Raw genomic sequence first — 27,181 nt, forward strand, 5'->3', positions numbered from 1 at the left:
AATGGACGTAAACCACTCATCCTAAAGCTGCAACGAGACGTGCTTGTGGTGTGCTGGTGATTATGCATGCCAACTTGCAAAGGAGGTTTCAAGGCCGGGACCATGCGTGTGGTATGGTCCTTCAGCTCAGCTTATCGATGTCCTCCTTGAAGTCCTCTTGGATACGTCTGGGTATCTTTTCAAGGTTTCTCTGGATATCTTCCAAGCACTGGCGGATCAATGCAAGCTCCTCCACCATGTGTCGAGGCCAGCGGAATGACTCCGTCCCCTCCAACAAGTCCCGCGTCTGCATCTCCTGTGACGCATATTGCGCATCGCGTGCCCGCTGGATGCTGGCCCTAGCCAGATCAATGGCGAAGCGAGAAGGTCTGTCCCCATAGCGACGTTCCAGAGACATGTGACAGGCGCAGTAGATATGATCGTGAGCGGTTCTCTTAATGCTCCTGATGTTCAAATAGTCTCTTCCAACCCGACCGCAGTAAACCATTTCACGTGGCTTCCAGTTGAAGAGCCGACGAAAAAGATCTCTTCGAGGATTCGTGATCGGCGGAACATCGAACTATGATAGTCTACATACTTGCATGTGGAAAGGCTTCTCAGGACGTCCATAGAGCTTGTCGTGTTTTGTGACGTAAAGAACACAACTATGTGCTCGTCTGCAGGCGAGACCGAAGTAAACGGTGTCGACTTGACTTAGTTGAGGTATGATGATTGCTATAATCTCGTTGCTGAGTGCATATCAGACCGTGTGGATGAGGTTTTGAGCCCATCGGCGCAGGCGGCTTCTTGGTTTTGGGCTTCTGCAGGATGTGGTCAGCTCGATCGAGCAGATCTTGGATCAGGACATACCTTTCTCGCCATTTTACAAGACAAGAAGTACCGGAGGGTGTTTCTCAAGGCTCAGTAAGTGGGGAACAGTCAAGAGACGGTGCTTGGGGAGGTCAACTTGATCGGTTGCTGGTCAGTAATTGACGTGCGGGTAATTGTCAGTTTAGTCTTCGGGTCCACTTCCGCTTCACGGCCTGTCAGCCTTATGAAGCTGCATGCGGACGAATGTTCACGTGTCCCTGGATGGCTTTCCCCTTTCCTTGCAGGGATAGCCCGACTTGTGCGTGCCAAGGACAAGGCAGCCACCGCCAAGGACCAGGCGTTCGGCTGCTTTGCGAATCTACGAAACAATTCCAGTAGTCAACCTCAAGGAGGTCATGTGACCTAGCAACATCACTGCTTCTATCGTTAACTGCTATGGCAGCGTCTTCACTATGCATATCTGTAGGGAGTAGAAGTTATTATGTTGTAACGAAATAAAGTAAGAGGCGATCTTGAAGAAGGTTTTACAGGGTTCCCCGCATGATGCCTGGTTACCCCAAGATGAGGCGGAGACCTCCCGAGGATAACAGCAGAGCCGCCATCATAGCCACCACATCCTCGACTGCTTGGTCGGCCGTTGTTGAAATCGGGCTATGACCCAAGGAGTGAATCAATATTGGACTTGAGGCAGGGTCCTACTCATAATCTAGGCCAGTGCCGAAACGATGGCCTCAAGGCTCATCAGACCCCGGCGGACGGGACTGGGCTGTATCAGACCATTCCTCGTCAACCACGGCTATGCACGCCACCTCGCAACCGCCAGCGACCTCCCTATAACGCGACTCTCCGGCGCCGGCGGCGCCCTCATCCACAACGTCGACCTCACCTCACCACTCCCGCCCCAGACCACCGCCTCCATCCGCTCCACCCTCCTGACCCACGGCGTCATCTTCTTCCGCCAACCCGCCCCCCTCTCCCCAGACAGCTTCCTCAACTTCGCCAACCACTTCGGCACCCCGCAACAATACCCCTTCGTGCGCGGCCTCGACACGCACCGCGAGATCATCCGCGTCCGCAAACTCGAGCACGAAACCACCAACTTCGGCGGCGTCTGGCACGCCGACACCACCTACCTCGCCGAGCCGCCCATGGGCACCATCCTCATGGCCGAGCAGGTGCCTACGTATGGCGGCGACACCCTATTCGCGAACCAGTACCTCGCGTACGAGGCGCTGAGCGACGGCCTGAAAGCCACGCTTGCAGGACTGAAGGGCGTGAGCACGAGCAGCAAAGCCGACGCCTCCAAGACGCGCGAGGACCGCATCGCCGATTCCGGCACCAAGGGCGCGCCAGACGTTTTCGAGGCCGTGCATCCCGTGGTGCGCACGCATCCGGAGACAGGGAGAAAAGCGCTGTACGTCAATGTGGCGCATACGGCGCGCTTCGAGGGCTGGACAGAGAAGGAGAGTGAGGGGTTGTTGAGGTTTCTGCATGAGCATCAGGTGCGCCCGGAGTTTACCTGTCGGTTTGTGTGGGAGCCTGGGTCGATTGCGTTTTGGGATAATCGGGCCGTGTTGCATAACCCCATAAATGACTATCATGGCTTCAGGAGGGATATGTTGCGGATCACGCTGAAAGGAGATGTACCTAGGTGATATGGGAGTGGTGAAGAGACCTAGAGGGCTTCGCAAGTTCAGGGTCGACCCTACGTTATTGTAATCTCGAGACCTGCAAAGTTTGTGTAAGCCTCTTGAAGTCTTCGCTGTACACGGATGATATTTCGTACTCGGATGAAGCTGATAGAATTCGGATACGTGCTGGACATTGCGGGACCGGGGTGGCTGTTGGGCGTACTGTCCGGACCCGCGTCGTCGCTACTAGAGCCTTGCTGCGACGTAGAGGGTGGTGATGATGAGATCAGTTGCTCAACCCGATCGTTCTGACAAGATTGTTTTCGCGGCGGCTCCACATGCCCATCATAGCGGACTCTTTTGAACATGGACGAGATTCGCATGTTGGCTCCGTCATCAAGAAGCTTACGCTTCCTGGGGGCCATGTTGGAGTCGGCGAGCTGGTCGTCTGGGTCAAAATGCCTCCAAGAATCGGCTTAGGGACACGTGCAGTCAGCGAGCTCTTAAAGTATTCGGTACGACGTGGTAGCGCTGTTCACTGATGCAGAAAAAGGTAGGTAAGAGCGATGACGAACCGCGATGACGGCGTTGGGTTTTATTGTTCCAGCGTTTTTAACGAAGTAAGGCATGACTGGTCGTACTTGCTGTGAGCAGTGACACCGGCTCTTGCATCGACAAAGAGCGACCTTTGTCTCGGGACAGTATGTGGCGGGACGGTCTCACCGTCATGCCTGCGGCATGCCTCACCCCCTAAATCTCAGCCTCGCCCTGAGTCTTGGCGATGTCTCCGACGTGCTCACCTACCGTGGCATCCTTTGTTCTTTCTTGACCTTGGTCGAATGGTTCAGTCTCCTCAAGACTTTTCAACACATCCAAGTCTTGCTGCCAGGCTATTATACATGGTGAAAGCGCCTTTACAACATCTTCTTTTGAGGCGCCGTCCGGAAACATTTTTGTCACCATGGCGCGAGCCTTACACCAGATCACCATGGCATCTGGCGTGACTGTGGGATCACTCTGCCGTAGTCATTAGTCCTGAGTAGCAGGAGTTGGATCATTATGGCGACTTACCGATTGTGCGTCGTCGTCGTGCTGGAAGAAGTCTAGGAGCAGTAGGTCGGTGAGTCCAGAAACGCCGAGTTTGCGGGGTGGGCCATATTTCGCGAGCACGTAGACCAGGGATTCCTGTATCCATACATGAGCTTGTTGATAGTCTGTATTGCGGGAGAGGAGCTCGCGGGCTTGTTGACGGCGCTCAGCCAGAAGGGTGCTTTCGGGTCGTATGGCTTTGGAAGCCATTGCTGTGGCAATCAATATTGTGGGTGAGAGCTTGATACTTTCGACATCTGGTAAACATTATCAAGCGACAGGACATAGTTTGGGAAGAGAAAGAGCAATCTCTATGACGTTGATGCAAACGAGCGGGTGAGTGACGACGTTGCTAAGCAGACGTGCAAACGCTAACAGTGAATGCCACTTCCTTGTTCTACTCTTCCATTATCTTCTCATCAGGCCGCCTGAAACGTTCATTAGCCACGCGTTGGCTTGCCTTCTCCTAATTAGAGCTCGCTAGTACGAGGTGGATCGTATGGTCGAAGGGATCGACTGACCACGGGCATGCTTTTAAGTCTCACAGCAGGGGCTGCTAAGGGTCATGACCTGATATCTAGTCTAATCTAGACGTCGGGAGCCCGTCCACACCCCATTTTTGGTTCTCATACAGCGCGAAGAACCCCAGATCGACCAAACACTTTACTTCCTGGTCAGCCGGGCGCTAGTCCACCTGCAGACCTTTGAACTGTACTTGAGTGTCGCTGGCACTACCAAAGGCGAACACACCGATGACAGGACCCACAAAGTCAAAGTCCGACATTTTCAGACCATCTACGGTCGCCATCTGAGTCCAATCCTCAGATCCCTTGGGACGGAACGAGCAGGTATACTCCAGCTCGGTATATGTTACTCGGAGCTCAACTCCTTGCACGAGCTCCAATGACCTCTTCGACGATTCTGCAAACTTCTGCGAAGCATTCACGGCGTCAAAGCACAACTCAGATGTCGAGAAGTCATAGAACAGTCGGATGAATCTGTGCTCGTCCTTGAAGTATGCCAGTCCGGCTTTGAGATCTGCGCCCTGTACACCGGATAGCAGCTTCACAGACGCAACTCCATCCAGCCGTCGCTGACGCCTACCAACGAAGGAGATGGGTTCCGTGCCAACCGCATACGTGAAGTCCAAAGTCGACGGCTTGAGCATGATGGTATCGCCGTCCCGCTTGTATCCACGTAGCCCCGGCTCACGAATGAAGAGCAACTCGTCCTCGTCTGCGCCGCCGAGGAGCTGTGGCTTCGCTTGTCCAGCAAGACGTTCGGGGTTGGGCTTGATGGGCTCTATGCTGGGCCAATCACCCTCAGGCCAGCTAGCTTGTGTGAGGAAGGTCTCTCGACTGAGGACGAAGTGGCCTTTGGCGGTCTTGCGCACACCCAAGCACACACACCACCATTCGCCAGTAGGATCTTGAAAGAGCTCGGCATGGCCAATATGCTGATAGTAGTCGCCAGGAGCTGCTGACAGTAGAGGATTCTTCTCGAAGGACTCATATGGGCCCATCAGGGTCTTCGAGCGCGCAATCTTCACGGCGTGGAACTCGTGGGTTCCATCCTCGGCAATAAGGCAATAGTAGTAGCCATCTTTCTTGTATATATGAGGGCCTTCAGGGAAGAACTTTGTGATGCCTGTCCAGATTGTTGTCTGCTCGGTGAGCTTCTTGCCGGTCTTTAGATCGACCTCGAAGATGTCGATGGTGGTTTCCGGACCTGGCATTGCTGCGCCATGCACGTAAGCTCTGCCGTCATCATCGAAGAAAAGACTGGGATCGAAGGCGTAGAAATCGAAGTATATAGGATCGCTCCAGTTGCCGGAGTAGATGTCGTTGGTCTTGAGGATGAAATTGGCAAAACTGTGAGACTTGGCTGGAGGGTCACGATGCGTAACGATTGTACAGAGGATATAGAAGGTCCCGTTGTTGTATCGTATCGTGGGAGCATAGAGGCCGCCTGTACCAACTATGTTACCACCAGTGGCCAGCTCGTGGATGTTTGTCCTAGTGTCTGCAAGGCTCAACTGCCCATGGCGGTTTACGGCATTGCCTTTACTCGAATTAGATACTACTGTGTCCTATTATGGACGTCTCCTTACCTATCAACTTCCATTCCGTCAAGTTCTTCGATGCATACACAGGGAGACCTGGGAATAAGTGAAATGTCGAATTGACAAGAAAAAACGTGCCGTCCGCTACGCACAGCGACGGGTCAGGTGCAAAGCCTGGGATGATGGGATTGATGTGCCGTGCCGCCATTGTGTTCTGGACTTGGATCTGGGCAGGCCAGGTCAGCCAGAAATTGATGATAGGCCTAAATGCTTCTGGCTGGCTTCCGAGAAAGTCCAATCAACGTCTCGGTCTCGGAGTCTTAACTCATTCATGTTTGTTGGTATATTGCCTAAATGTTGCGCAGTTGAGACATGATGCCGAGCTTCCTTTCCGATGCCAGATGTCCCGAGCCGGAGAGAAGAGAATGAGGAGTGTCTATCCGGCCACTGTACCAGCCGACGGAACTTTCTCCTTGATCGGCGGCGACCACAACTTCGCCACCGGCGACCTACCTCATTGAGACTACGGCGTCTGTGAAACGTAGCAGATGCCAAGCTTCCAAGTCGCCAATTCTTGGTCATGCCACATGGGCAAAGGCAAGAGTCGACTAGATAGGCGTGGCTCAACCTTCCAGACCTCGGTAGCCATGAGAGCTTGATAACGGCAACCCCGAAGTCCTCAGCTCCATCAGCCATTCTGGACGTCGTCACAAAAAGTTCTGGAGGTGTTCGGGCGGAACGGGCGGAGAGACTCAGCGAGCGGACGCCAAGACTGCGTCCTCCGCTCATACATGTATATCGCGCCACCCCTGGAATGATTTTGCACTGTACTGTGGCAGATCCCGAAGAGGTTCAGATACAAAATTCCGGTTCAAGGGCGTCTTGACTTCAGGCTAAATGGCTATCCTTTCCGGTTCCGCCTCGAAGCAGAGGCGAGTGCGATGCCAAGAATCCTTGATCTCGAGAACGACTCTTGGCTTGGAGATGTCAAGAGTTCGTGGGGCCCATTCCCCGCGTGGGCAGGGAGATCGCAGGCGGAACGCGGTCGTGGAGATAGCCTGATGCCCCATAACGCGGGTTAGGCCCGACTACTCCGAGCGAGTCGTGCCATGCAGCCATGCCTTTACATGGCGCCGGCAACTTGCTTCAGACTTGGCCGAACTAGGTTCGACAACTTGATCCGTGTATCTGGCTAAATGCGAGTTGGGCCGGGGCTGACATGAGTATATATCGACATCGGACTCGCCATGCTGATTGCTGTCAGTGTCAAGCGCTGCGATTATCTCTTCAAGCTTCCTCAAACCGGTCGACAATACATCACTGTTTGGCGCACTGTCACTTATCAGCTGTCCTGCAGTTTCCAGTGATAAGGCACTGAGGAGGGCACCAACATCTGCAACTGCACCTAGAACCGTCGATTGACAACACCGAAGGGGGCACCATCATCAATCACCTTGCCGGTATGGGGTTCTTCAGCCGAGTGCAAGTACAGAGCTATTCGCCAGCTATTGTGAAGCCGCCGAAGGGGAAGTTCTTCTTCGCCGACCGTACCTGGGATCGAGTAGCCTGGTGGCAGAGTCCTCGGCTTCGCAAATTGTACTTCTACTGCGTCGTACTCATCCTTAACAATGTGAGTTGCTCCAGCCCCGAAGGCGTCTGTCGATCAATTCGATGCTCTGAGAGTTGTTTCACACGATCAAGAGCAGGTTCCCCTTTCTGTGGAGTTCTTTGTCGGCCCCGTAGTAACTGCTCTTCACCTTGCGGGAGCTCTGCTCTTTTCAACGTCAATCAGAACGCCGTTCTTGGAGAATGTATACTGATTCAAGGTCTTACATGGCCCCAGGTCGCAAACGGCTTCGACGGTTCCATGATGAATGGTCTTCAGGTAGATTTCCCGACCTCTTACCTCGACTTTGCTAATACCAGCAGTCTCTGTCGTACTGGCGTGACTACTTTGGCGATCCACAGGGTTCCAGGCTCGGCATATTGTCCTCTATCATGACTCTCGGCTCGTTATCCGGATTGGGCTTCATTCCTCCTATCTGTGATGGCTGGGGTCGAAAAGTTGGCGTTGTCATAGGTTCAGTCATCGTTCTTCTTGGAGTGGGTCTCCAAGCCGGAGCACTCTCATACGACATGTTCTTAGCCAGTCGCTTTCTGATAGGGATGGGAATGGGTGAGGAAAGAATCTGCCCTCGAATGCGACTGTACTGACGGTATTAGCTATCACCATCGGCGCAGCTCCTATGCTGGTGGCGGAGATTGCGCACCCACAGGATCGAGCAATTATGACAACGTTCATGGGTTGCAGCTATCATTTGGGATCGTTCATCTCGTCCTGGACGACGTTCGGCACCCTCCAGATCCAGAGTGACTGGGCATGGCGATTGCCATCACTGTTGCAGTGTGCCTGTACACTCATCGTGATCTCGGTCATATACTTCATCCCTGAAAGTCCTCGATACCTCATCAGCAAAGATCGTGCCGACAAGGCCAAGCAGGTGCTGGCGTACTATCACGCCGACGGAAACGAGCAGGACGAGTTCGTGACTGTGGAGTACACCGAGATCCACTCTATGCTGATGATGGATCGCGAGGCCAATCGGTCCACACGCTATATCGATTTCTTTCGCACTCCAGGAAACAGGAAGCGTCTGTCGCTTGTCGTTTTCATTGCTCTGTTTTCTCAATGGTCCGGAAATGGCATCGTCAGCTATTACCTGCGAATCGTGCTGGAGAGTATCGGCATCAACGACTCTCGCGACCAGCTTGGCATCAACGGCGGACTGAAGGCTATGTCACTGGTGGTGAATGTCGTCTTTGCCTTCTTTGTTGACCGCATCGGCCGCAAGCCGATGTTCATGATCAGCACGGTCGGTATGCTGGTCTCGTTCACCATCTGGACCATTATCAGTGCCCGTTACGACATCGAAGGCGGCAATAATGCAGGACTCGGACGGGGCGTGGTTGTGATGATCTATTTCTTCGACCTGAGCTACAACTTCAAGACCGGTCTAGGAACTACTTACAACATGGAGATCCTCCCATACGGTTTGAGAGCGAAGGGAACGACTCTGGCGTCATTGACGATCCTGATCGCACTCTTCTTTAACCAATTCGTCAACCCGATCGCATTAGATGAGATCCAGTGGCGATACTACATCTTCTATTGCTGCTTCCTGTTGTTCGAGGTTTGGTACATCTGGAAGTACGTAGTCGAAACCCGGTACACTCCTCTGGAAGAAGTTGCGCGCTACTTCGATGGCGATGAGGCCGATGTCGCCACTGTCACCAATGCTCAGGTTGAGAAGTCAGGTATGGAGGAGGGCGGTGCTGTCCCTAAGACAGACGCTGCTCATGTTGAAGTCCGGACCGTATAGGCAATGGTGTAGGAATGATGGGATGGATACGCCGGGGTGCCCTCCCTAGCACGCCCGTGACCGCCGAAGCTACAGCAGTACAGCTGGTACAATGCTCCAAACATCGCTCTTTTGCCAAAGCTTCACAGAATGTGTCCGATCGATCATGTACCCATAGATGGTGCTCCGTCCTTCCGTTTATCTGGCTTGAGGATAGAATTGTATATTCGATTAGGGCATCATGTGCCAGGAGGGGCACCGCGACGAGGCTGCAAGGCGCGCGGCGAGGCTGAAATCTCCGCCCCGAAGCCACCCTCCTTGACGTCATGCCTCTTGACTAGGCAATATTTCTCACGCAAAAGCTGCCAGCTAGCAACAACTACCAATAGGCAAACTTAACCATGGGATGAAGCTACTGTACGCTTTGTTTTCGTACCCGTAGTCTCAAGGCTATCCCACCTTTCACAAGCCCTCGGAGAGTCTCTGTCCTCATCATCATGGCGTCCCTCCAGGAAGTCGTGAAGCAAGTTGGCAGTGGGCAAGATATCACCAATATCCAGCCAGCAGCAAGTCATCGGACAGGCTCGACATCCTTTGCTGCCATTGGTGCAACGCTCGTGCCAACTATTATTACTGCCATTGCCTTTGTAACAGCTTTCCTCGTGCTTCGAAAGCCCTACCGCAATATTTATATGCCGCGGACATATTTCAAAACTATTCCGGAGCAGTAAGTCTCAAGCTGTTACAAATGGACATGGACTAAAGACTTAAGCGACCGCACACCGTCGTCGAGCCACTCCTCCGTACCTTGGTACCACGACTTTCATATGCTCAGGGATAGCTTCTTGCTCCGGCACTCTTCCATTGATGCTTACTTGTTTGTGCGGTTCCTTCGAGTACTCATGATTATTTGTGTGCTGGGATGTTGTTTCACCTGGCCGATCCTTTTCTCGGTCAATTCGACTGGTGGTGGGAACGCGTCTCAGCTTGACAGGATTGCTTTCGGTAATGTGGCCAACAAGAAACGCCTCTATGCTCATGCTGTGGTGGCATGGGTATACTTCAGCCTGGTCATCTTTATCATTACTCGTGAGAGATTGTTCGCCGTCAGGCTTCGTCAAGCTCAGGCCACCCTTACGCAGAACGCCGAGCGACTCTCTTCCAAGGTAGTGCTCTTCCTTGCCGTGCCATCCGATGCCCTCGAGGAGGAGAACTTGCAGCAATACTTTGGTACATCTGCTGTCAGGACTTGGCAAGTGCCAAAGCTGGCTGACCTTGAGGCCCTTGTCAGCCAACGCTCTACCAAAGTCGAAGACCTCGAAGCCGCGGAGCTGCAATTCCAAAAGAACATCACTAAGGCGAAACGAGATGGTCATGTTGACACTCCATACAACAACGGTTCAGATTTGAACACCGTCAACAAGCATTCACGGAGCTCACGTCCAGCCAAAAAGTCGTACTACGTATTTGGCAAGGACAATGATATCCTCGATAGCTTGCGTAAGGAGATTCCCGATCTCGAGAGCAAGATCAAGTCAGCAAGAGAGCATCACTCCGATAATTTGTCATCCGAGAGTAGTTCTCTCTTCGTCGAATTCAAGGATCAAGGCAGCGCGCAAGAAGCCATGCTGTCTGTTCGTCACCAAAGTCCTTTATCGCTACAGCCACGGTTCTCCGGAGTCCAGCCAAAGGAAGTCTTGTGGGCAAACCTCAACATCGACCCTTCGCTTCGGATCACGTATAGGTCTCTCGCCGTCGCTCTGATCACCGCAACGATTATCTTGTGGTCTATTCCGGTCGGCATTGTCGGTACGCTGTCCAATGTCAATGAATTGGCTGACCGTATTCGCTGGCTCCGCTTCCTCAAGAATCTTCCCGACCCAGTACTTGGTTTTCTGACAGGGTTTGTCCCTCCATACGTGCTGAGTGAGCTTGTGTCCTATGTGCCGAACTTCTTCCGGAATATAGCGAAGCTGTCCGGTCAACCGACCACGGTCGAAGCGGAAAAGCGCACCCAGAACTGGTACTTTGCATTTCAAGTCGTGCAAGTTTTCTTGATTACAACCTTCACTTCGGGAGCAGCCACGGTCGCAACGAAGATCGCCAACGAGCCGACCTCAGTTCCTGAGCTTCTCGCACGAAACATACCGAAAGCTGCCAACTTTTACCTCTCGTACTTCATCATTCAGGGCCTCGGCAGCGCAACAAAAATGGTCATCAACTATTCCGACTTGTTCTCGTACATCTTTTACGATCGCTTTTTCGATCGTACTCCGAGACAAAAGTACGCCCGCAGAAGCCAGATGAAGGGCATCGGCTGGGGCAAGGCGTATCCCAAATTTACCAACTTCGCAGTCATTGGTCTCGCATATTCGTGTGTGGCGCCCCTCGTGTTGGGCTTCGCAGCCGCAGGACTCTACTTGTTCTATATTGCCTACCGATACCAGTTCCTGTATGTCATTCAAGTCAAGTTGGATTCTCGCGGAGCATGCTATGCTCAGGCTATACAGCATCTCATGGTGGGCATCTATCTTGCCGAACTTTGTCTACTAGGCCTTTTCAGCATCAAGGAGGCTCCGGGGCCTTCTGTGCTCATGGCTATTCTCCTGGTCGCCACATTCGGGTACCACATTACGGTGAATCGATATCTCTCACCACTCGAAAATGTCCCGCCTGTGACTAATCATGGTTCTGAAGGCGAGACCGAGCCTTTGATGGCCACAGAGGAAGGACGAACCAATGGAAGCGCCGTTGTTGACCGATTAGCGCGTGTGGGTCGCGCCGCAGCAGATCGTCTCCCTACTGGCTTACTTGATCCATTCAAGACGTTTCTGGAACCGAGACTCCTCCCCTCGGTTCATGATCTCCGACCGTGGCTCGTAGACCCTGCCTCAGGGGACGAGCCACCGTCATACACTGAGGAAGAGGTCAGCAATGCATATGTTGCTCCCGCATTGACGTCGAAGGTGCCCAAGGTATGGATTCCCAAGGATCAGTACGGAGTGTCCACGCAAGAAATCGAAGAAAATAAGGCTGCGGGACTGCCGACGACAGATGAGGGGGCATCATTGGACAAGGATGGCAAATTGTCGTGGAACGAGGACGACTTCGAATCGGTGCCCATTTTCAAACGAGCGAAACAGTACTGAAGTTGCAAACAACCAGCAGTCAATCATGCACCAAGCTCGCCCTTTGGGCCTATGGATCCTCGACGAACGTTTCTCGGTGGCTGTCCTGGTCGGCTCACACACTTCTGCGCCAATTGCCATAGATCTCGCTTACAACCTCGTTTGACGCTGTTACAAACCAATGGATCAATATCCGTTGCTTTTGGGCCTACGGAGAGATTGCTGGTTTACATTACTCGCCTTCCTGCAGAGCAGGAAATGATTGCCGAAGAACGAGAGTCACGCGAATGCAATGGATATTTCTGTACTGTTGGGGCCGTGAAAAGGAAGCCGAGGATCGACTGGCGCAGCATGAAAGACTGGGTATAACATAGTGACGGGATATAAATGCTAGGCTTCATGACGCACACGAGATGACGCGACAACCAGGAGTCATCAGCATGTACTTACAATTGATATGTAACAAACTCGTGCCCCACGTGTTTCTCGTGATCTCTTCACCTGGGCATTGTGGTGTATACCACGTCGACCTAGTACCAGGCAATTGGCGACTGAACTTGCGCTGGTAGCAATTTACTAACGTTGTCGACAAACGATAACCCTCCTGGTAGAGCTGTGTAGTCCAGCAAAGAGTCTCTAGTCCTCAGCTGGAATATTCTGTACGGTTCCTGTACAATGCTCAACTCCTTCACGTATTTGTGTGGCTATTGTGCTAAGGACAGAACATGCAGAGACACCGCACAGTCACCATACTCTCTCCTTTTGTTGCCGTTATTTGTCACCATACTTCACGCGCTCACAATAATAGACCATTTCCATGCTGCTTCACTTGCCTGTGATTCAGGCTGCTTGCTCCGCTTGACTTCACCAAGAACAAACGGGCTGCAAATAACCTATTGTTTGCGGGTGAATGCCACCATGGTGTCGGAACTACTTAAGATCCATACGTCTCTGCGTTTCTGCATCCTGTCTATCATCCCCATCAGCCTCTTGAGATACAGCAGCAGCAGCAGGTCCATTCCATTTATATCATATTCACGGCGACCACTTCGGCGTCCTTCAGCATCCTTCGCTGTCCTCCTACGCAACTGCCAACTCAGTCCCGCGATGTCGACTGGTTTAGCATACTCGGCCCAACGCCGCGCCAACGACCAAACCGAGCGCAATGCCTTGGCTGGTGTAATCGAACCACGGTTCATTGGTAACTTCCAGAACCAGAACCTTTCGCCCGAGGCCAGAATCATGCAGAATGCAAGAAGAGCAATCGACGCCAAGACGAGCGAGGTTGCCAGCCTCCAAGCCCAGATCACCCAACTGCAGCAGCAGAACACTCGGCTGCAGCAGGACAAGGCGCAGCTGCAGCAGCAGCTTCATGTCAACCATCGACAAGTCCATGGCGGTGGTAATCAAGGCGGTCTTGGCCTGGTGTATAACGCCGTAAGTTCACTTCCTTCCTTCACCATGCCCGATTACTCCGACTCTTCCTTTCCATCTCTTCACCAGAAACCTTGACTAACACCCCCTTTCAGACCACCTCCCGATACGAGCCCACGGCCTCCGCCTACACAGCGGACCAGCTCACGCAGATCCGACGCAACCAGCGGGTCGCTGACCTCCACCAGCGCACCAGCCGCCTGGTCAACCAAGTCGAGGCTCGCGTGGGCGGCAGCCAGGGCGTCGTTGGTCAGGAGATGGATGTCGCGCTGCGTGTCGCCAACGATGCGCTCACCGACATGGCGGATGCGGTCGAGCAGGCGGATTTGGGCCAGGCGAGGAGGGATGCGTGGGCGAGGACGCAGGCGAGCTTGGGGAGAGGGTTTCATTTTGAGCGCTGAGCTGGAGCGAAAAGGGGAGACGGGAGTTAGGGGTCGGCGACGGTGGCGGGGGTGAAGATGCAAAATAGCGTCGGAGTTGGGAGTAGTGTTGGCCGTTGGTGGTGGATTATGGCAGTGAAGCCAGAGCCATGGCAAGACTCCTAGAGGATATCGATGGTGGAAGTTTGCGGCGCTTCCATGCTGTTAAAACGTTATCAAACCGTCGGGAGCAGTTCCAAACATCTTTAGATACCCCCCAAGCATACCCGTAGTGCATCTGATTTCTCTGGTCCGCTTGTCGAGTCTGAACATCTCGCTTGCTTGATCGTGAAAGGTCGTATTCTCATTCCTGGCGGAAGATGGCCGAGAAATTCCATTCGCATCATCGCTGAACAGGTAGAGGCTTCCATGCTACAGTAGATGCCATTCATCGAAGGTTCTTAACGCCATCCAACACCTCGCTGTGATCATTGCCAGTGTTCCGAAGCATTGTAGGACCGGGAGTTGAGCTCTCGGTTCAGCCCGCCCTTCCTCTCGCCAGCTTCGCCCCCATTCTCCTAACTTCGGCCTCCATACGTGCCCTCACACCTTTGGCTCCGTCCACGCCAACGGCCAACATCCCCTCCAACCTCGCCCCTGGCACCTTTGTCTCCATGACCAATACGCTGACTCGATCTTCGCCACCCTCCACACTTCCCACTGTAGCGACTGTCAAGAACGGCAACTCCAGCTCTTCCGAACCACTGAGATCCAACAGACCTTCGGGCGGCGATCCCTTCTTCCCACCGTCGCCATCAGGATCCATCACCAGCCCACTTGTGCAACCCGCCAACACGCTCGGCATAGGAACCCCAGCATCCACCAGCGCCAAACTCGCCGCATTCAGACACGCCGCCAGCAGCGACCCATCCAGGCTCAGCACATGCAGCGCAATCGTAATCAGACTTCTCGGGTACAGGTGCGTGAATAAATGCGCCTGGAATGCATTGCTAATGGTAGTCTGCAGCTCGACCAGCCGCTTGTCGTTCTTGCCGCGCTTGCGCCGGTCTGTCTGCGCAAAGGGCGCGATGCTAAGCTCTGTCTCGACGGTGGCGCGGGCATGGTCACGTTGACCACGGCCCTCGCGCGGGCCGGTGATGGTGCATGTCACCATCGTGTTCCCCATTGTGACCAGGGAGGAGCCATCGGCGGAGGGCTGCGTGGAGAGGGAGCAGGTGAGGCGGCGCAGTTCGTTCCAGCGGCGGCCGTCGGTGCGGAGGTGGGTTGTTGGGTAGGTTGATAGGGTGTCAAGAGGCATTGTGAGGGAGGTTGTGAAAGAGCGGCGGCAGTTGGGAGGCAGTAATGAGTGTGTAGCTTGTGTGATAGAAGGTCGCTGGGGATCAGGTGCTTTCGAGAACTTTTCGCGATTTTGAAAGAATTGGAGCAAACGCGGGGTTGCTCAAAGTCGCGTCCTGCGGTCCCCGCCTTTCTGATCTGTTCTTCCTGCTAAACGTCCGGCGTCTTGTGCCCCGGGCGTGTGTTGGAGACCTCACAAGATGGTCTTCACCGACAGCGAAGAAAATGAGGAGGAGTATGATCTCGATGCGGCCGCACTGTCGCCGTCGCAGGACCCCCGGGTCTTTGACCCGCCACTCCCCCGACCAGCGAAGCGATCGTCGCCTCTTGCTCCCACCAAGCCACGAAATGAAGTACCGCCGCCCAAGAGACGTCGCATCTCACCGCCGTCAGACTTCTCCGACGGCTGGTCCAGTGATGAAGGCGAATCACTTCATACCAAGAGACTAAACAAGATCAAAGAGGATCGTTCCCGAGCCGCCAACCTTACACGCAGAGCGAAGGCTCGAGATGCCGCCAATAATCCTCGGCCGGATATTGAGCGAAATGGGAAGACTGGTGTTGGGAGACGGAAGCCACGGAAGAAGCCGGTCAAAGAAAGAGCCTATGGTGACTCCACGTCCGAAGAGGATGAGCTGATGGAGTGGACTGTCCCGGAGTACCTCCAGAAGAGAAGAAAGCTGTTTGATGAGCGGAAGGAGAAGCTGAAGGAGGGAGGACTCAGTCTACCACCTACCTACGACGACATTTACTTCTCGGATGATGACCGGATTGCGCATTTGGAAGAGAGGCCTAATCTACCGCTTCGCAATGACGCTGCTCCGTATGCGGACATCGAGATGCCCTATTCACTAGGCATCATCCCGGCCAGTATTGCGCAGCATTTACGGCCATATCAAGTCGATGGGACCAAGTTCTTGCATGAATTGTTTGTCTACCAGAAGGGAGGCATACTAGGCGATGACATGGGTCTGGGTAAGACGATTCAGGTCATTGCATTCTTGACAGCAGCCTATGGAAAGACTGGTGACGAGCGAGACAAGAAACGGATGCGGAAGATGAAGAGGGCGGGCAATTGGTACCCCCGGACCCTGATCATATGCCCCGGTAGCCTGATGGCCAACTGGCAGGACGAGTTCAAGCGATGGGGCTGGTGGCACACTGATGTCTACCATGGCAGTACGGTTGCAAAGGATGAAATACTCCGTCAAGCTGCGTCTGGCAGCCTGGAAGTCATGATTACAACATACGACACATATCGTCTGAGTGCCGGCCAGATAAACCTCATTTCGTGGGATTGCGTGATAACTGATGAGTGTCATAAAATCAAGGAGCGGAAAGCCGAGACCACAAAAATCCTCAATGAGGTAAACGCTCTTTGCAGGATCGGCTTGACAGGCACCGCCATACAGAACAAGTACGAGGAGCTTTGGACGCTTCTCAACTGGACTAACCCTGGCCGCCTTGGCCCCATCACAACTTGGAAGGTCTCGATATGTACTCCCTTGAAATTAGGACAGAGCCATGACGCCTCCAACTACGAGCTCGCGCGAGCACGAAAGACTGCGAAGATGCTAGTGACGAACCTGCTCCCACAATTTTTCCTGCGACGCACCAAGGACATCATTAGGCATCAACTACCGAAGAAAACGGATCGTGTTGTCTTCTGCCCTCTCACCGAGACTCAAGCCGATGCATACCAGAATTTTCTCGAAAGCGACATTGTGCAATACATCAAAAACAGCGCCACACTATGCGCTTGCGGCAGTGGGAGGAACCAGGGCTGGTGCTGCAAATCCCACCTTGACGATGGTACCAAGTGGCAACAATGGGTCTTTCCAGCCATCCACACGTTATGCAAGCTTTCAAATCATCTTGCGAATATCATTCCGCAAGGCAATGATCCCAAAGAGAAGCAGTCCAAAGACTTACATACGCTGCAGATCATCATGCCGGAAAGGTGGCAGAAATTATACAAGGAGCGGGACTCGATGATTCACACCGCCAACCCCGAATTTTGTGGCAAATGGAAGGTTCTGAGGAAGTTGTTAAAGTTCTGGTCTGATGAGGGCAACAACAAGGTCCTGGTGTTTTCGCATTCAGTCAGATTACTGAGGATGCTCCACAATCTGTTCATCAGTACGTCGTATAATGTCTCCTATCTTGACGGCAGCATGAGCTATGAGGAGCGGTATGCAACGGTGCAAGACTTCAACACCGACCCCAGGCAGTTTGTCTTTTTGATCTCAACCAAAGCCGGTGGTGTAGGGCTGAACATCACTTCTGCCAACAAAGTCGTCGTGGTGGATCCAAACTGGAATCCGTCATATGATCTGCAGGCGCAAGACAGAGCTTACCGGATTGGTCAAACTCGCGATGTCGAAGTATTTCGGCTCGTGAGTCAGGGTACACTGGAGGAGATCGTTTACGCTCGACAGATCTACAAGCAGCAGCAAGCCAGCATAGGCTACAATGCCAGCACAGAGCGCCGCTACTTCCAGGGAGTGCAAGACGTCAAGGGCCAGAAGGGCGAGCTTTTCGGTCTGCAAAACCTGTTTGCCTGGCATAACGAGAATGTGGTCTTGCGGGACATTGTCAACAAAACCAATGTCGCGGAGTCACGAGCTGGCGTACATATTTCTAACCTTGAATTGGAGGCAGAGTACGTTGCAGCGGAAGCAGGGGAAGAAGACGCAGACGCAAATGTCAAATCGTTTAAGTCCGAACCCGACATCGAGGACGCTGCAATGTCGCAGCTCGCGGCGGAGATCAAAGGGAACGATGAGAAACCACGACGGAAGACCAAGGCGATGAATCTCAACAAACCTAACCAAGCCGCCAGGCACGACCCTATAGAAGCAATTCTATCGTCCGTCGGGGTCGGCTATACACACGAAAATTCTGAAGTCATTGGCTCTTCCAAGGTCGAGACCAAGCTGTCGGAAGCAGCGGAGGCAGCTGCAGCAGACGAGTCCAACTGGAACGCCAGCCAGCAGCGGCAAATGGTATTTCAGCCGGAGACACAGACTCAGACGAGCCCTAGCAGAGTCTACAAGTTCTTAGATGCGGATGGAGGTATCAGGTACCGCTACCGGCCCCCAGAAGATGTCATGCGGCGGCAGTTCGGTGCCATGGCAAAGTATGCAGGCTTTGATGCTGATGTGGTTGGGTTTGCGCTTCTGGTGGAGAGCTGGACTCCGAAAGAGAGAAGAGACTGGCTCGAGCAGTGGTATAAGTACAGGAAAGAGCTTCTAGATGGTATTGAGGATATGAAGAGCGAGGAGGAGAAGGTAAAGGTGCAGAGTGAGGACGAAGAAGGCGATGGAGAGCTATGACCTGCCATTGTTGCGTATCAGGTTATGAACGTCTTCTGGCGGGTAGTCAACGATGGAGCGATGAGTTATGCCCTTACGAGTATTCAAATGATACCCATCTTTCATATTCCGAGAATAACATCCGTCTAACTCTGGTGGCTACGAGAGTAAGAAAGGAAGGGGAACCCGAGCCTTGGCGTGAGAAAGTTCCTAGAAGTCCTTCGTGACGACATCGATTCTACACCTGTCAGCTAAAGACCGATTTCCCATACTTACAAGACTCCGATAACATGAAAGAACAGGCTACGAAAGAAGTTTCTCGAAATGGAGTATGTGTTGTCCTCTTGATCATCTCAGCTAGAAGTCCCCCCATGTTGGTAGAGGGAAGATCCCAAATGCACAACCGGAACCAAGATCCTGCAACCAGGATTACGAGCACACGACTTCGATCGATCGACCCGTCCGACTAGCGCCTCCACGGATCTAAGCCCCTGCCTTTCTCATCCTTTGACCAGATCTCTGACTCCCTGGCGATACTCAACGTAGCGATGCACTAACATTCCTCCCCACTGGCTTTCCCAGCGGGTCGATGGTACCTGCAGATCCAGGTACGGCTGGTAGCGTCTATGACTACATCGATTGACGAAGCTTTCACCCGCGAGGCTGAAGATGCGATGTGCTCATCATTCGTTCGGTGGTGGCTGGAGTGCTGACGCGCCCATAGGACATTCGCGGACCGCGTAAAGTGCTTGTATATACTCCTGTGATCGCTTTTGACTTGGTGGTAAGCTTCTCTGTGTATGACTGTGGTTGTGGTCTGTTACAAAAATGCCGTCTACACGTTCAAGTGACCCGAAGCCACCCAAGACTCACATTCTGGACTTCTTTTATGACGATGAGGAAGGTATAGCATTCACTGCGCGGATAAACGACCAGAGGTTTCATATCAGTGTTGATGCGGGAGATTTGAAGACCGATTCCGGTGACGAGGGTGCTACTCTGAATGAGTACCGACATCTACTGCAGCGGGTTAAGGGGAAAGATGAGGTGGAAAACGAGGGCGTCGAGAAGGCCGGCGACGGTGGCTGGCCGACTAAGAGAAGTGGAGATCGAGATAGTGGCATCGACGTCAACGCCGACTCAGAGGGGGCCAGCTCGAAGGAAAACGAACCGAATTTGGCTATTGAAGACTCCGATGCAGCGCTGGAGCTTCAGAACTGGATATTGAAAGACTTCGGCGACGAAGTGCCACAGCAGCGTGAGGCTTGCGACAGTGCGACGCAGGATCGCAGCATTCAAGACTGGTACGACACGTCAATCGCATACTACAAGTTACAACCCTCGTCTTCCGAATCGTCCGTCGAGCCTGTACCGATCGAAGAGACACCGATATTACGAAAACGCGTCGAAGGCCTCCAACCACATGTTCCGATACCCAAGAAGCTCAGGTCACTACCCATCCCATGGATCCAAGCCTCAGATGTCACCGTCCTGGCAGAGACAGACGAACCTCCTCCCATCCACCCCTCCCTTGTACGAGCCTCCATCGACGGCAGTGACCCGAACACGTACTTCTTCAAGCCCGTGGACCCGACCCAACCCCAGCCCGCGAACCGTGAGATCGAGCTTCTACATAAGGTTCATTCCCTCGACTTGCACCAACACTTTAGAGTCCCTTACATCCATGCCTTTGTTGGCTTTCGGACCTCCAAAACCGACATTGTGGGATACCTGCTTACCACGATCGATGAGGCCGTACCGCTGACCAAGCTGTTGGACAGTGAGGTTGACGAATCGAAACGGGAAAAGTGGGCACAGGAGACGAAAAAGATTGTCAAGACACTTCATAAGCATGGTATCATATGGGGTGATGCGAAGGCAGACAATTTTCTGGTGGACCGGGATGATGCACTTTGGGTTATTGATTTTGGAGGCAGTTATACCGAAGGGTGGGTCGATGAGGAACTGCTAGAGACAAAAGAAGGTGATGACATGGGGCTAGAGAAAATAGTCAATGGCTTGAAGGACCCAGACGGTATGACTGTGGACTGGAATGAGCAGGAGAGGGGGGAAAGTAGTGGTGGGAAGCGTAAGAGGGAAGATGAGGCGAATGGAGAGGATGGAGAGGATGTTAAGAGGCTAAGGCCTCGAGCTTCATAGAGGGCAGCGTTGTACTATAGCATTTCTAGTCGTTCGTACTTGTATACAAAAAGATATTGATCTACGCCAGAGGGCACACACCTGGACTCGATGAACATGAACGCGATATGGAATATGCTCAAGAGGTCCTTCGGCTAAAAGGAGGCGCCACCACCGAGGCTGCGGCTTATCAGTGGCCAATCCTTATCCCCCGGAAAGCCGGGGGTCGCTGTGCGGGGGAGATTGGAGACAGCACCCTCCCTGCTGATTGCTCCCAGGCACCACCGTTTAAGCCGTAGCCCAATGGTCACACACGGAAACAGGCCGCAAATGGTTTGTCTCAAGGGGTTGGAAGTCAGACAGGGTCCTGTTCCGAGGTTGCAATAAGAAGGCACGCAACACCGTGGCGCACTTGCCATTCTTCCATCATCTTCACCTCGTCTTCAATACATGCCCGCCTCGTCTCACCTCAGTCCGAGCATTCACGATCTGACCCTCCAGCTGATCATTCGACGCGTTTAGTGCAGAAGCAACTTGGCACATACAAGACACGCTTACGCAGACCGCTTCCACGTCACTCGTGCTACTTCCGACAGTCAACTACAACTACCTCCACCACGAACGCTCAGTTCATATCTACCCCTCTCGAATCACTTCGAATCACTAGTCCGAACACATCTCGCTGCGCCAGCCACTTCCAAAGACACGCATCGGTCACACTACATTCATACGCGACCGGAATTCCTACCCACTACTTAAGTTCGACACACACCACAATGGTTCAAGCCAAGATGCTCGTTGGCGCAGCCGGCGTCGTCGGCGTCACTGCCCTGGCCGTCACGCAGATGGGCTTCGGCGCCCAGGACCGCCAGTACAAGAAGTCGCTTCAGTACATGCACGATGGTCGGGAGAAGATTGCGATGAAGATGAGGGAAGGCGCGAACAGTGTGGACCCCAAGAAATAGTCGAACGGCGCACCACATCAGAGTGCACCAACTTGTTAGGTTTGCATGGGAGGTGGCTCTGGGGAGAGAGTGACTCGGTGGGAGTAGGAATCTGCACGGGCGTGGAATGGGCCAATATGCAGCATCGAGATCAATGCGAGAGCATGTTCTAGGGAGTTATGGTGCCTGTACGCTTGAAGGTGATAGCTCATAGACCGGCGCTGAAATGCAATCGCTGAACCCGAATGGTTAGAGTCGTTGGCTCGGATCGTCACTCCATTGCCCGTTCTGCTGTAACAACTTCACCGTCAGGCATATTGAGCGGATATTTCCAGTCCGACCTTGTCATTCATGGTAGCAGAACGATGCGTACTAACTTCCACCATGCCTTGTGCTTGTGGGAAAGAGCAACGGGATGCACCAGGGGCGGCCTCGACGGCATACGACCAACTGCGGCTACGGTGGGGCAGGACACCAGCGACAATCAAGACACCTTCGCAACTTTTCGAATATCTTGTCACTGCCAGCGCGCATTTCCCCTCAACACTCTCGTGTTCTTCTCCATCTTCCCCTTTATTTCAACGAGGCTGCAGTCCTCTTTCACGTTCCTTTCTTTTCATGCTGCCGTAAATCTTACCCTCGTCCTTCGTCTGCTTCTCTAGCAGCCCCCGCAGCAGATCTAACGTCCCTCGCCCGTCATGTCGTCCGACTACAACTACGACGCCGAGGGGCAGTTCTTCCCCTTTTTCATGTTGACAGTCGTCTCTGTCTTCACACTTCCTCTGACATATAATGTCCTCAAAGCGTCAGAAGAACTCGAGCAAACCGGCCAGCGGGTCGAGTCCGATTTCAAACCCAAAGATGCCGACATCATCGACGCACAGCGTCGAAAACAGAAGCGCAAGGAGCGCAAGATCAAGCGCATCATCGCCGTAGTCTTTGGCTGGGCCGCTATGGCGTATCTAGGCTGGCTGGTATACAATTCGGAGCAGACGAGGCCGCAACTGTGGGATCCATACGACATTTTGGGGGTTTCGAGGGTGCGTCTACCATTCAGACTTACGAATAATACTGACTAGGAACAGAGTGCCTCCGAGAAGGAGATCAACAGATTCTACAAACGTCTCGGTATCAAGCACCATCCCGATAAAGCCAAACCCGATGAGAGCAAGAACGAGACTATGCAGACCATCAACGATCGATGGGTCGAAATGACCAAGGCCTACAAGGCACTGACCGATGAAGAGATCCGCAATAACTATCTCATGTACGGCAATCCGGACGGAAAGCAAGGCACCAGCATTGGCATCGCATTGCCGAAGTGGATGGTCGAGGAAGGCAACCGGTACTTCGTTGTGGCTTTCTACGGTATTCTTTTGGGCGTTGTTCTGCCATACACGCTGGGCAGCTGGTGGTATGGAACACAGGCACGCACCAAGGAGAAGATCCTGCATGCCAGCGCTGCCAATTTATTCCGTGAGTACAAAGAGGATATTGAAGAAGAGGGCGTTGTCAATGCGTTGAGCGTGGGAGAGGAGTACAAAGAGACCATTAAGTCAGATGCTGGTGCAGCCAAGGTTGAGAGCAGGGTGCTGGCAAGCGGGGTCCTTTCGGATGCTGCGAAAGCGCAGCTGAAATCGCTCGACGATCCTACGCAGCGGAAGACCGCTTGTTTATTGTGGGCGTATCTCGGCCGTCTCGATCTTGGGGATGCTGAGCTGGAAAAGGAAAAGTACTCTGTTGCGCCAACGGCGTTCTTGCTCAACAATTCGCTGTCCTCGATGACCTTACCCTTCCAGCAGCTCAATCCTCTGCTAGCCACCTATCACGCGGCTCAGAATTTGATGCAAGCCGTTCCTCCCAATGGTTCGCCAATACTCCAGCTACCGCATTTCACGCAGGAAGTGGCACAGAAGATCACCGGGACCCAGTCGAAATCGCCGCTCAACATTCACAAACTCATGGCATTGCCCCCTTCCATTCGCCGGAGCCTTTGCTCGGCTCTTTCTGACTCTCAGTACGACCAGGCCATGAAGGTGGCTTCGCAGATCCCTTACCTTAAATTGGAGAAGGCCTTTTTCAAGGTCATAGGTGACAGGGTTGTCACTCCCAGCTCCCTGGTGCAACTTATTGTCAAAGCGCGTGTGATCCCTCCGGGTACCCCCGAGAAGGACATCCCGGCAGTCAAGCCAGCAGACCTAGAGGACAAAGATCCTGAGGAGGGTGACGTTGATGCGATTAAGGGTCGCAAGAAGGAGAAGGACATACAACCACCTCTTGCTTACGGTCCGTATTTTGCGGCAGATCACGCTCCCCGGTGGCACGTCTTCCTGGCCGATCAACGCGCTGGTCGCATCGCAGTTCCCCCTTTCACATTCACCGCTTTCGACAAAGCGCCGTTCAACGCCGATGGGTCGCCAACGTTCAACATGATCACCTTCAGGTGCCAGTTCCAGGCACCGCCCCAGGTGGCAGGATTCCCCTTCACAATGCATCTAGTTTGCGACAGCTACATTGGTCTGGACTCGAAAACAGATATTGTGCTAGATGTACGAGCCGTGAGTGAAGCGGATGTGGTGGAGAGCGACGATGAGATCAGCGAGCCCGAGGAGGACAGTCTAGCAGGCCAACTCCAGGCGATGAAAGGAGGTCAATCTCAGCCGCAAAAGCGCAAGCTCAAGAAGATTCAGGCTGTGGAAAGCAGTGACGATGAAAGCGATACCGATGGCGACGAGAGTGATACGAGCGCCACGGACACGGAGACCGAGGACGAGAGCTAGGCGGGAAAACCATCCGTAGCAGGTCGGATATCAATACACGGACCAATGCGGACTTGAACCCGTTGCGCCCCGTCAGTGCACATCGGTCACGCAAGCGCTGCATATGGTACGAGCAAAGCATCTATTTGCTGGCTCCTGGTAAGCCCGATTGTGGGTCGAGATGATGATGGACGCATTGCTTGCCAATATCCTGCACGAGTTCAGTGAAGATGCTTCCGAATATGTTGCCGCAATGAGAGCGGCTATGAGGCTGGCACAAAGTGGAGGATTTTTACTGCCTGTTCGCCCCTAGCGAAGCACTCGGAGGTGGCGAGGCGGTGCAGTGCTATGAGTTGGGGGCATGTCTCAGTAGTGAGATAGATGCAGTAACGGACAATCGAGAAACCTCGAACTATCGAGAAACACCTCATGTGTTCATCACGGTTGTTGCATTTCAGCACTCTAGACCATTGGACTACGCAGTATATTGTGGTAGCACGAGTCGTATCCCGCTTGCGGCCTAAGCGAGATCAAGCCGTTCAGCCTTAACAGATCTTAACGCTTTTTACATGTTGACCCCGGACTTGAGTCAGTCACTCCAATCATATGATTCGTCTGATCGTTTCTCGCGAGAGCAAGACACACACTGATGCGGCCCACCTGTCTCGCGTCCCCAACGATGGTAATGATCAAGGGGAAACGTCGCCGAAAAGAATTGCCGCAATGACAAGGTCGCTCAACCTCAGCCTTTTTCAGGCCCTCCAGATCTTTGGTTCTGCAGGCTGGCGGCGCTGTCCTACATGCCCTTGGAAATGTCTTGCTCTCGTTGCCTAGCTAACATTCCCATCTACACACCAACAGTGCTACCCCATATCCGCCGCCTTGTCTGCCGAAGCGAGACTGCCACTCGTATGCGCTAATTCGGGAACTGACACAACAAAGAAGGCAGAGCTTGTACCTGTCCTTGTACCGGTCGACTGCGCCGCACGAGGCAGGAATAGCCCGGTGCCCATTGAACGTCGATCCACGAGCGAGAAACCTGCCTGGCATCGCGATACCGCTCGCTACTGCTCCGCTACCGACATTCCTCACTTTACTTGTTACATTCCGTCTCGAATCTCCGCCGTCTCCCGAGTCCGTATTGTTGAACACGAGCTCCCTCAGCGCTGTACCTGTCTACGAAACCTTCTCCCCCCTCCCCCTCGAGCGGCCGCCACGGTACATAACATGAAAAGCCATGCGTAGCTCCTCTCCGCGTCCCTTCCTGCGCTCCTTCCCTTACGACTCACACCCGCCGCACTCAACTTGGTTCCTGCGCACCACGGCGATCGCTGCCTCGTGGCTTGTCCTTGCCGGCTATACCTTGCTTTCTCTGCTCGTCTCTCCGTCAGCACAACTGCGATGGTCTACCGATGTGCTGGCCGCCCTCGGCGGTATCGCCTTGACCGCAGGCTACCTGGGCGGCCTGATCGCCTACTTCTTCGCGCGCGCGGCTTCCTTCCGGCTTGATAATGTGCTACTGCCGCTGTTGTTGTCGAGCGTCGGTGGACTGTTCCAGATCGTGTTGAGCTGGGCGGTCCACCGGGAAGTGCAGGCGGGTAAAGCGTACGTGTATGCACCGCTCGGTGTGGCGTGTGTGGGAACTGTGCTGTGCGCGGGCGGAGCGCTCTTCATCAATACACAGCTCAAGATACAAGAGGCCGTGGAAGAGTCGAGGAAAAGACACCATGAAATGCCAGGGCGGGCTACTGGTCCACAATATAGCACCACGCATCGACATATACGGGGCGTTTCAGCATCTACCACCTGGGATGCGCAGTCCGCTGGTGCCATTCCGTCTGCGGGTACACCATTTCTTGACCATCGCTCGCAACCTCACTCGCGCCATACTTCACCGCAGCCGCGCCATGCCAGCCCGGCGCTACCGCAGCATCCACAGCCGGAGCCCTATGATGCACATCGTATGCCGATGCCGCCACCACTGCGACACATGTCCTCCACCGAACTTCGCCCTATCGAGATGCACATCCCGGAAGACGAGGCACAGCGGCGGCAGCTTCTACGCCTTCTCATCGCCAAAGAGCAAGCTGACGACCCGCACACAGTGTCCAGCAACCCCGGAACTGGCACTTCAAGTACCTACCGTATTGACTGGCCTGGCGGTGGGGATGACAGTGGAATGCTGAGCCCACAATTTCCACCGCCGCCATCAGCGCAAGGGAATAAGAGGCAGAGTAGCGAGATATCGAACCGTTGGACGATAGGCAATCTGCTGGGACGCAAGACGAAAACGCCAGAGCCAGTGATTACTCAGGCTGATGTTAAGGAAGAGAGGGATCGCAGACGGAGGGAGATTGAACGGAGTAGTCTCTCCGAAGGCATGCTGAGGAGTGATCAAGCGCTCTTGAGTGAGCGCTCCGCTTACGGCAACGGCGAAGCCTGAGAAGAGGACAGTGTCTATTACTGCGGGGCTGGGCTTGGTGTATATTGTGGTGCATTTCGCAGAAGCTTGTATTGCATTGGAGCGTGGCGTCTGGGCAATCATGAGTGTCAGACGAATGTAACTTCTAGACTTTCCAGAATCGGTATGTCTGTTACGACGGGACGAGGCATCTGCCACAGTTATGACTGTGAGGGACTGGAAAGAGATCGTGTTTGATATTGAAAGACTGCTAGACGGCCAGACATTTCACCTGTAAACTGACGAGAGCTACTGCTCCCACTGAAAGTCTGCTATCATCTCCACGGTTTCTGGTCAGCAGCACGGAGTCTTCGTCAAAAGCTCCCGGTGTTCTCG

At 53.6% G+C, this 27,181-nt stretch overlaps 12 protein-coding genes across 12 annotated transcripts; 9 read left to right on the forward strand and 3 right to left on the reverse strand.

Moving 5' to 3' along the window:
* Positions 1–1,535: 1,535 nt before the first annotated feature.
* Positions 1,536–2,465, forward strand: HMPREF1541_07231 (uncharacterized protein; the record flags this gene model as incomplete). Its single annotated transcript, XM_008721556.1, has 1 exon — positions 1,536–2,465. One exon carries the CDS (start codon positions 1,536–1,538, stop codon positions 2,463–2,465), a length of 930 nt encoding a protein of 309 aa, XP_008719778.1.
* A 726-nt stretch (positions 2,466–3,191) lies between these two features.
* Positions 3,192–3,740, reverse strand: HMPREF1541_07232 (uncharacterized protein; the record flags this gene model as incomplete). Its single annotated transcript, XM_008721557.1, has 2 exons — positions 3,192–3,458; positions 3,513–3,740. 2 exons carry the CDS (start codon positions 3,738–3,740, stop codon positions 3,192–3,194), a joined length of 495 nt encoding a protein of 164 aa, XP_008719779.1.
* Positions 3,741–4,215: 475 nt separating this feature from the next.
* On the reverse strand, positions 4,216–5,800 carry HMPREF1541_07233 (uncharacterized protein; the record flags this gene model as incomplete). The annotated part of the gene is made up of 2 exons (XM_008721558.1): positions 4,216–5,591; positions 5,641–5,800. The coding sequence occupies 2 exons, from the start codon at positions 5,798–5,800 to the stop codon at positions 4,216–4,218; spliced, it is 1,536 nt and encodes a 511-aa protein (XP_008719780.1).
* Positions 5,801–7,054: 1,254 nt separating this feature from the next.
* Positions 7,055–8,972, forward strand: HMPREF1541_07234 (uncharacterized protein; the record flags this gene model as incomplete). The annotated part of the gene is made up of 4 exons (XM_008721559.1): positions 7,055–7,222; positions 7,436–7,477; positions 7,519–7,768; positions 7,816–8,972. 4 exons carry the CDS (start codon positions 7,055–7,057, stop codon positions 8,970–8,972), a joined length of 1,617 nt encoding a protein of 538 aa, XP_008719781.1.
* A 476-nt stretch (positions 8,973–9,448) lies between these two features.
* On the forward strand, positions 9,449–12,100 carry HMPREF1541_07235 (uncharacterized protein; the record flags this gene model as incomplete). The annotated part of the gene is made up of 2 exons (XM_008721560.1): positions 9,449–9,678; positions 9,724–12,100. 2 exons carry the CDS (start codon positions 9,449–9,451, stop codon positions 12,098–12,100), a joined length of 2,607 nt encoding a protein of 868 aa, XP_008719782.1.
* A 1,086-nt stretch (positions 12,101–13,186) lies between these two features.
* HMPREF1541_07236 (uncharacterized protein) lies at positions 13,187–13,914 on the forward strand (the record flags this gene model as incomplete). The annotated part of the gene is made up of 2 exons (XM_008721561.1): positions 13,187–13,516; positions 13,609–13,914. 2 exons carry the CDS (start codon positions 13,187–13,189, stop codon positions 13,912–13,914), a joined length of 636 nt encoding a protein of 211 aa, XP_008719783.1.
* A 496-nt stretch (positions 13,915–14,410) lies between these two features.
* On the reverse strand, positions 14,411–15,190 carry HMPREF1541_07237 (uncharacterized protein; the record flags this gene model as incomplete). The annotated part of the gene is made up of 1 exon (XM_008721562.1): positions 14,411–15,190. One exon carries the CDS (start codon positions 15,188–15,190, stop codon positions 14,411–14,413), a length of 780 nt encoding a protein of 259 aa, XP_008719784.1.
* Positions 15,191–15,428: 238 nt separating this feature from the next.
* On the forward strand, positions 15,429–18,563 carry HMPREF1541_07238 (uncharacterized protein; the record flags this gene model as incomplete). The annotated part of the gene is made up of 1 exon (XM_008721563.1): positions 15,429–18,563. The coding sequence occupies one exon, from the start codon at positions 15,429–15,431 to the stop codon at positions 18,561–18,563; it is 3,135 nt and encodes a 1,044-aa protein (XP_008719785.1).
* An 807-nt stretch (positions 18,564–19,370) lies between these two features.
* On the forward strand, positions 19,371–20,702 carry HMPREF1541_07239 (uncharacterized protein; the record flags this gene model as incomplete). The annotated part of the gene is made up of 1 exon (XM_008721564.1): positions 19,371–20,702. The coding sequence occupies one exon, from the start codon at positions 19,371–19,373 to the stop codon at positions 20,700–20,702; it is 1,332 nt and encodes a 443-aa protein (XP_008719786.1).
* A 755-nt stretch (positions 20,703–21,457) lies between these two features.
* On the forward strand, positions 21,458–21,798 carry HMPREF1541_07240 (uncharacterized protein; the record flags this gene model as incomplete). The annotated part of the gene is made up of 2 exons (XM_008721565.1): positions 21,458–21,626; positions 21,686–21,798. 2 exons carry the CDS (start codon positions 21,458–21,460, stop codon positions 21,796–21,798), a joined length of 282 nt encoding a protein of 93 aa, XP_008719787.1.
* A 525-nt stretch (positions 21,799–22,323) lies between these two features.
* On the forward strand, positions 22,324–24,405 carry HMPREF1541_07241 (uncharacterized protein; the record flags this gene model as incomplete). The annotated part of the gene is made up of 2 exons (XM_008721566.1): positions 22,324–22,665; positions 22,711–24,405. The coding sequence occupies 2 exons, from the start codon at positions 22,324–22,326 to the stop codon at positions 24,403–24,405; spliced, it is 2,037 nt and encodes a 678-aa protein (XP_008719788.1).
* A 1,216-nt stretch (positions 24,406–25,621) lies between these two features.
* On the forward strand, positions 25,622–26,827 carry HMPREF1541_07242 (uncharacterized protein; the record flags this gene model as incomplete). The annotated part of the gene is made up of 1 exon (XM_008721567.1): positions 25,622–26,827. The coding sequence occupies one exon, from the start codon at positions 25,622–25,624 to the stop codon at positions 26,825–26,827; it is 1,206 nt and encodes a 401-aa protein (XP_008719789.1).
* Between the last annotated feature and the right edge of the window lie 354 nt (positions 26,828–27,181).

This window comes from Cyphellophora europaea (genome assembly GCF_000365145.1).
Source record: "Cyphellophora europaea CBS 101466 unplaced genomic scaffold supercont1.7, whole genome shotgun sequence".
Taxonomy (NCBI): domain Eukaryota; kingdom Fungi; phylum Ascomycota; class Eurotiomycetes; order Chaetothyriales; family Cyphellophoraceae; genus Cyphellophora; species Cyphellophora europaea.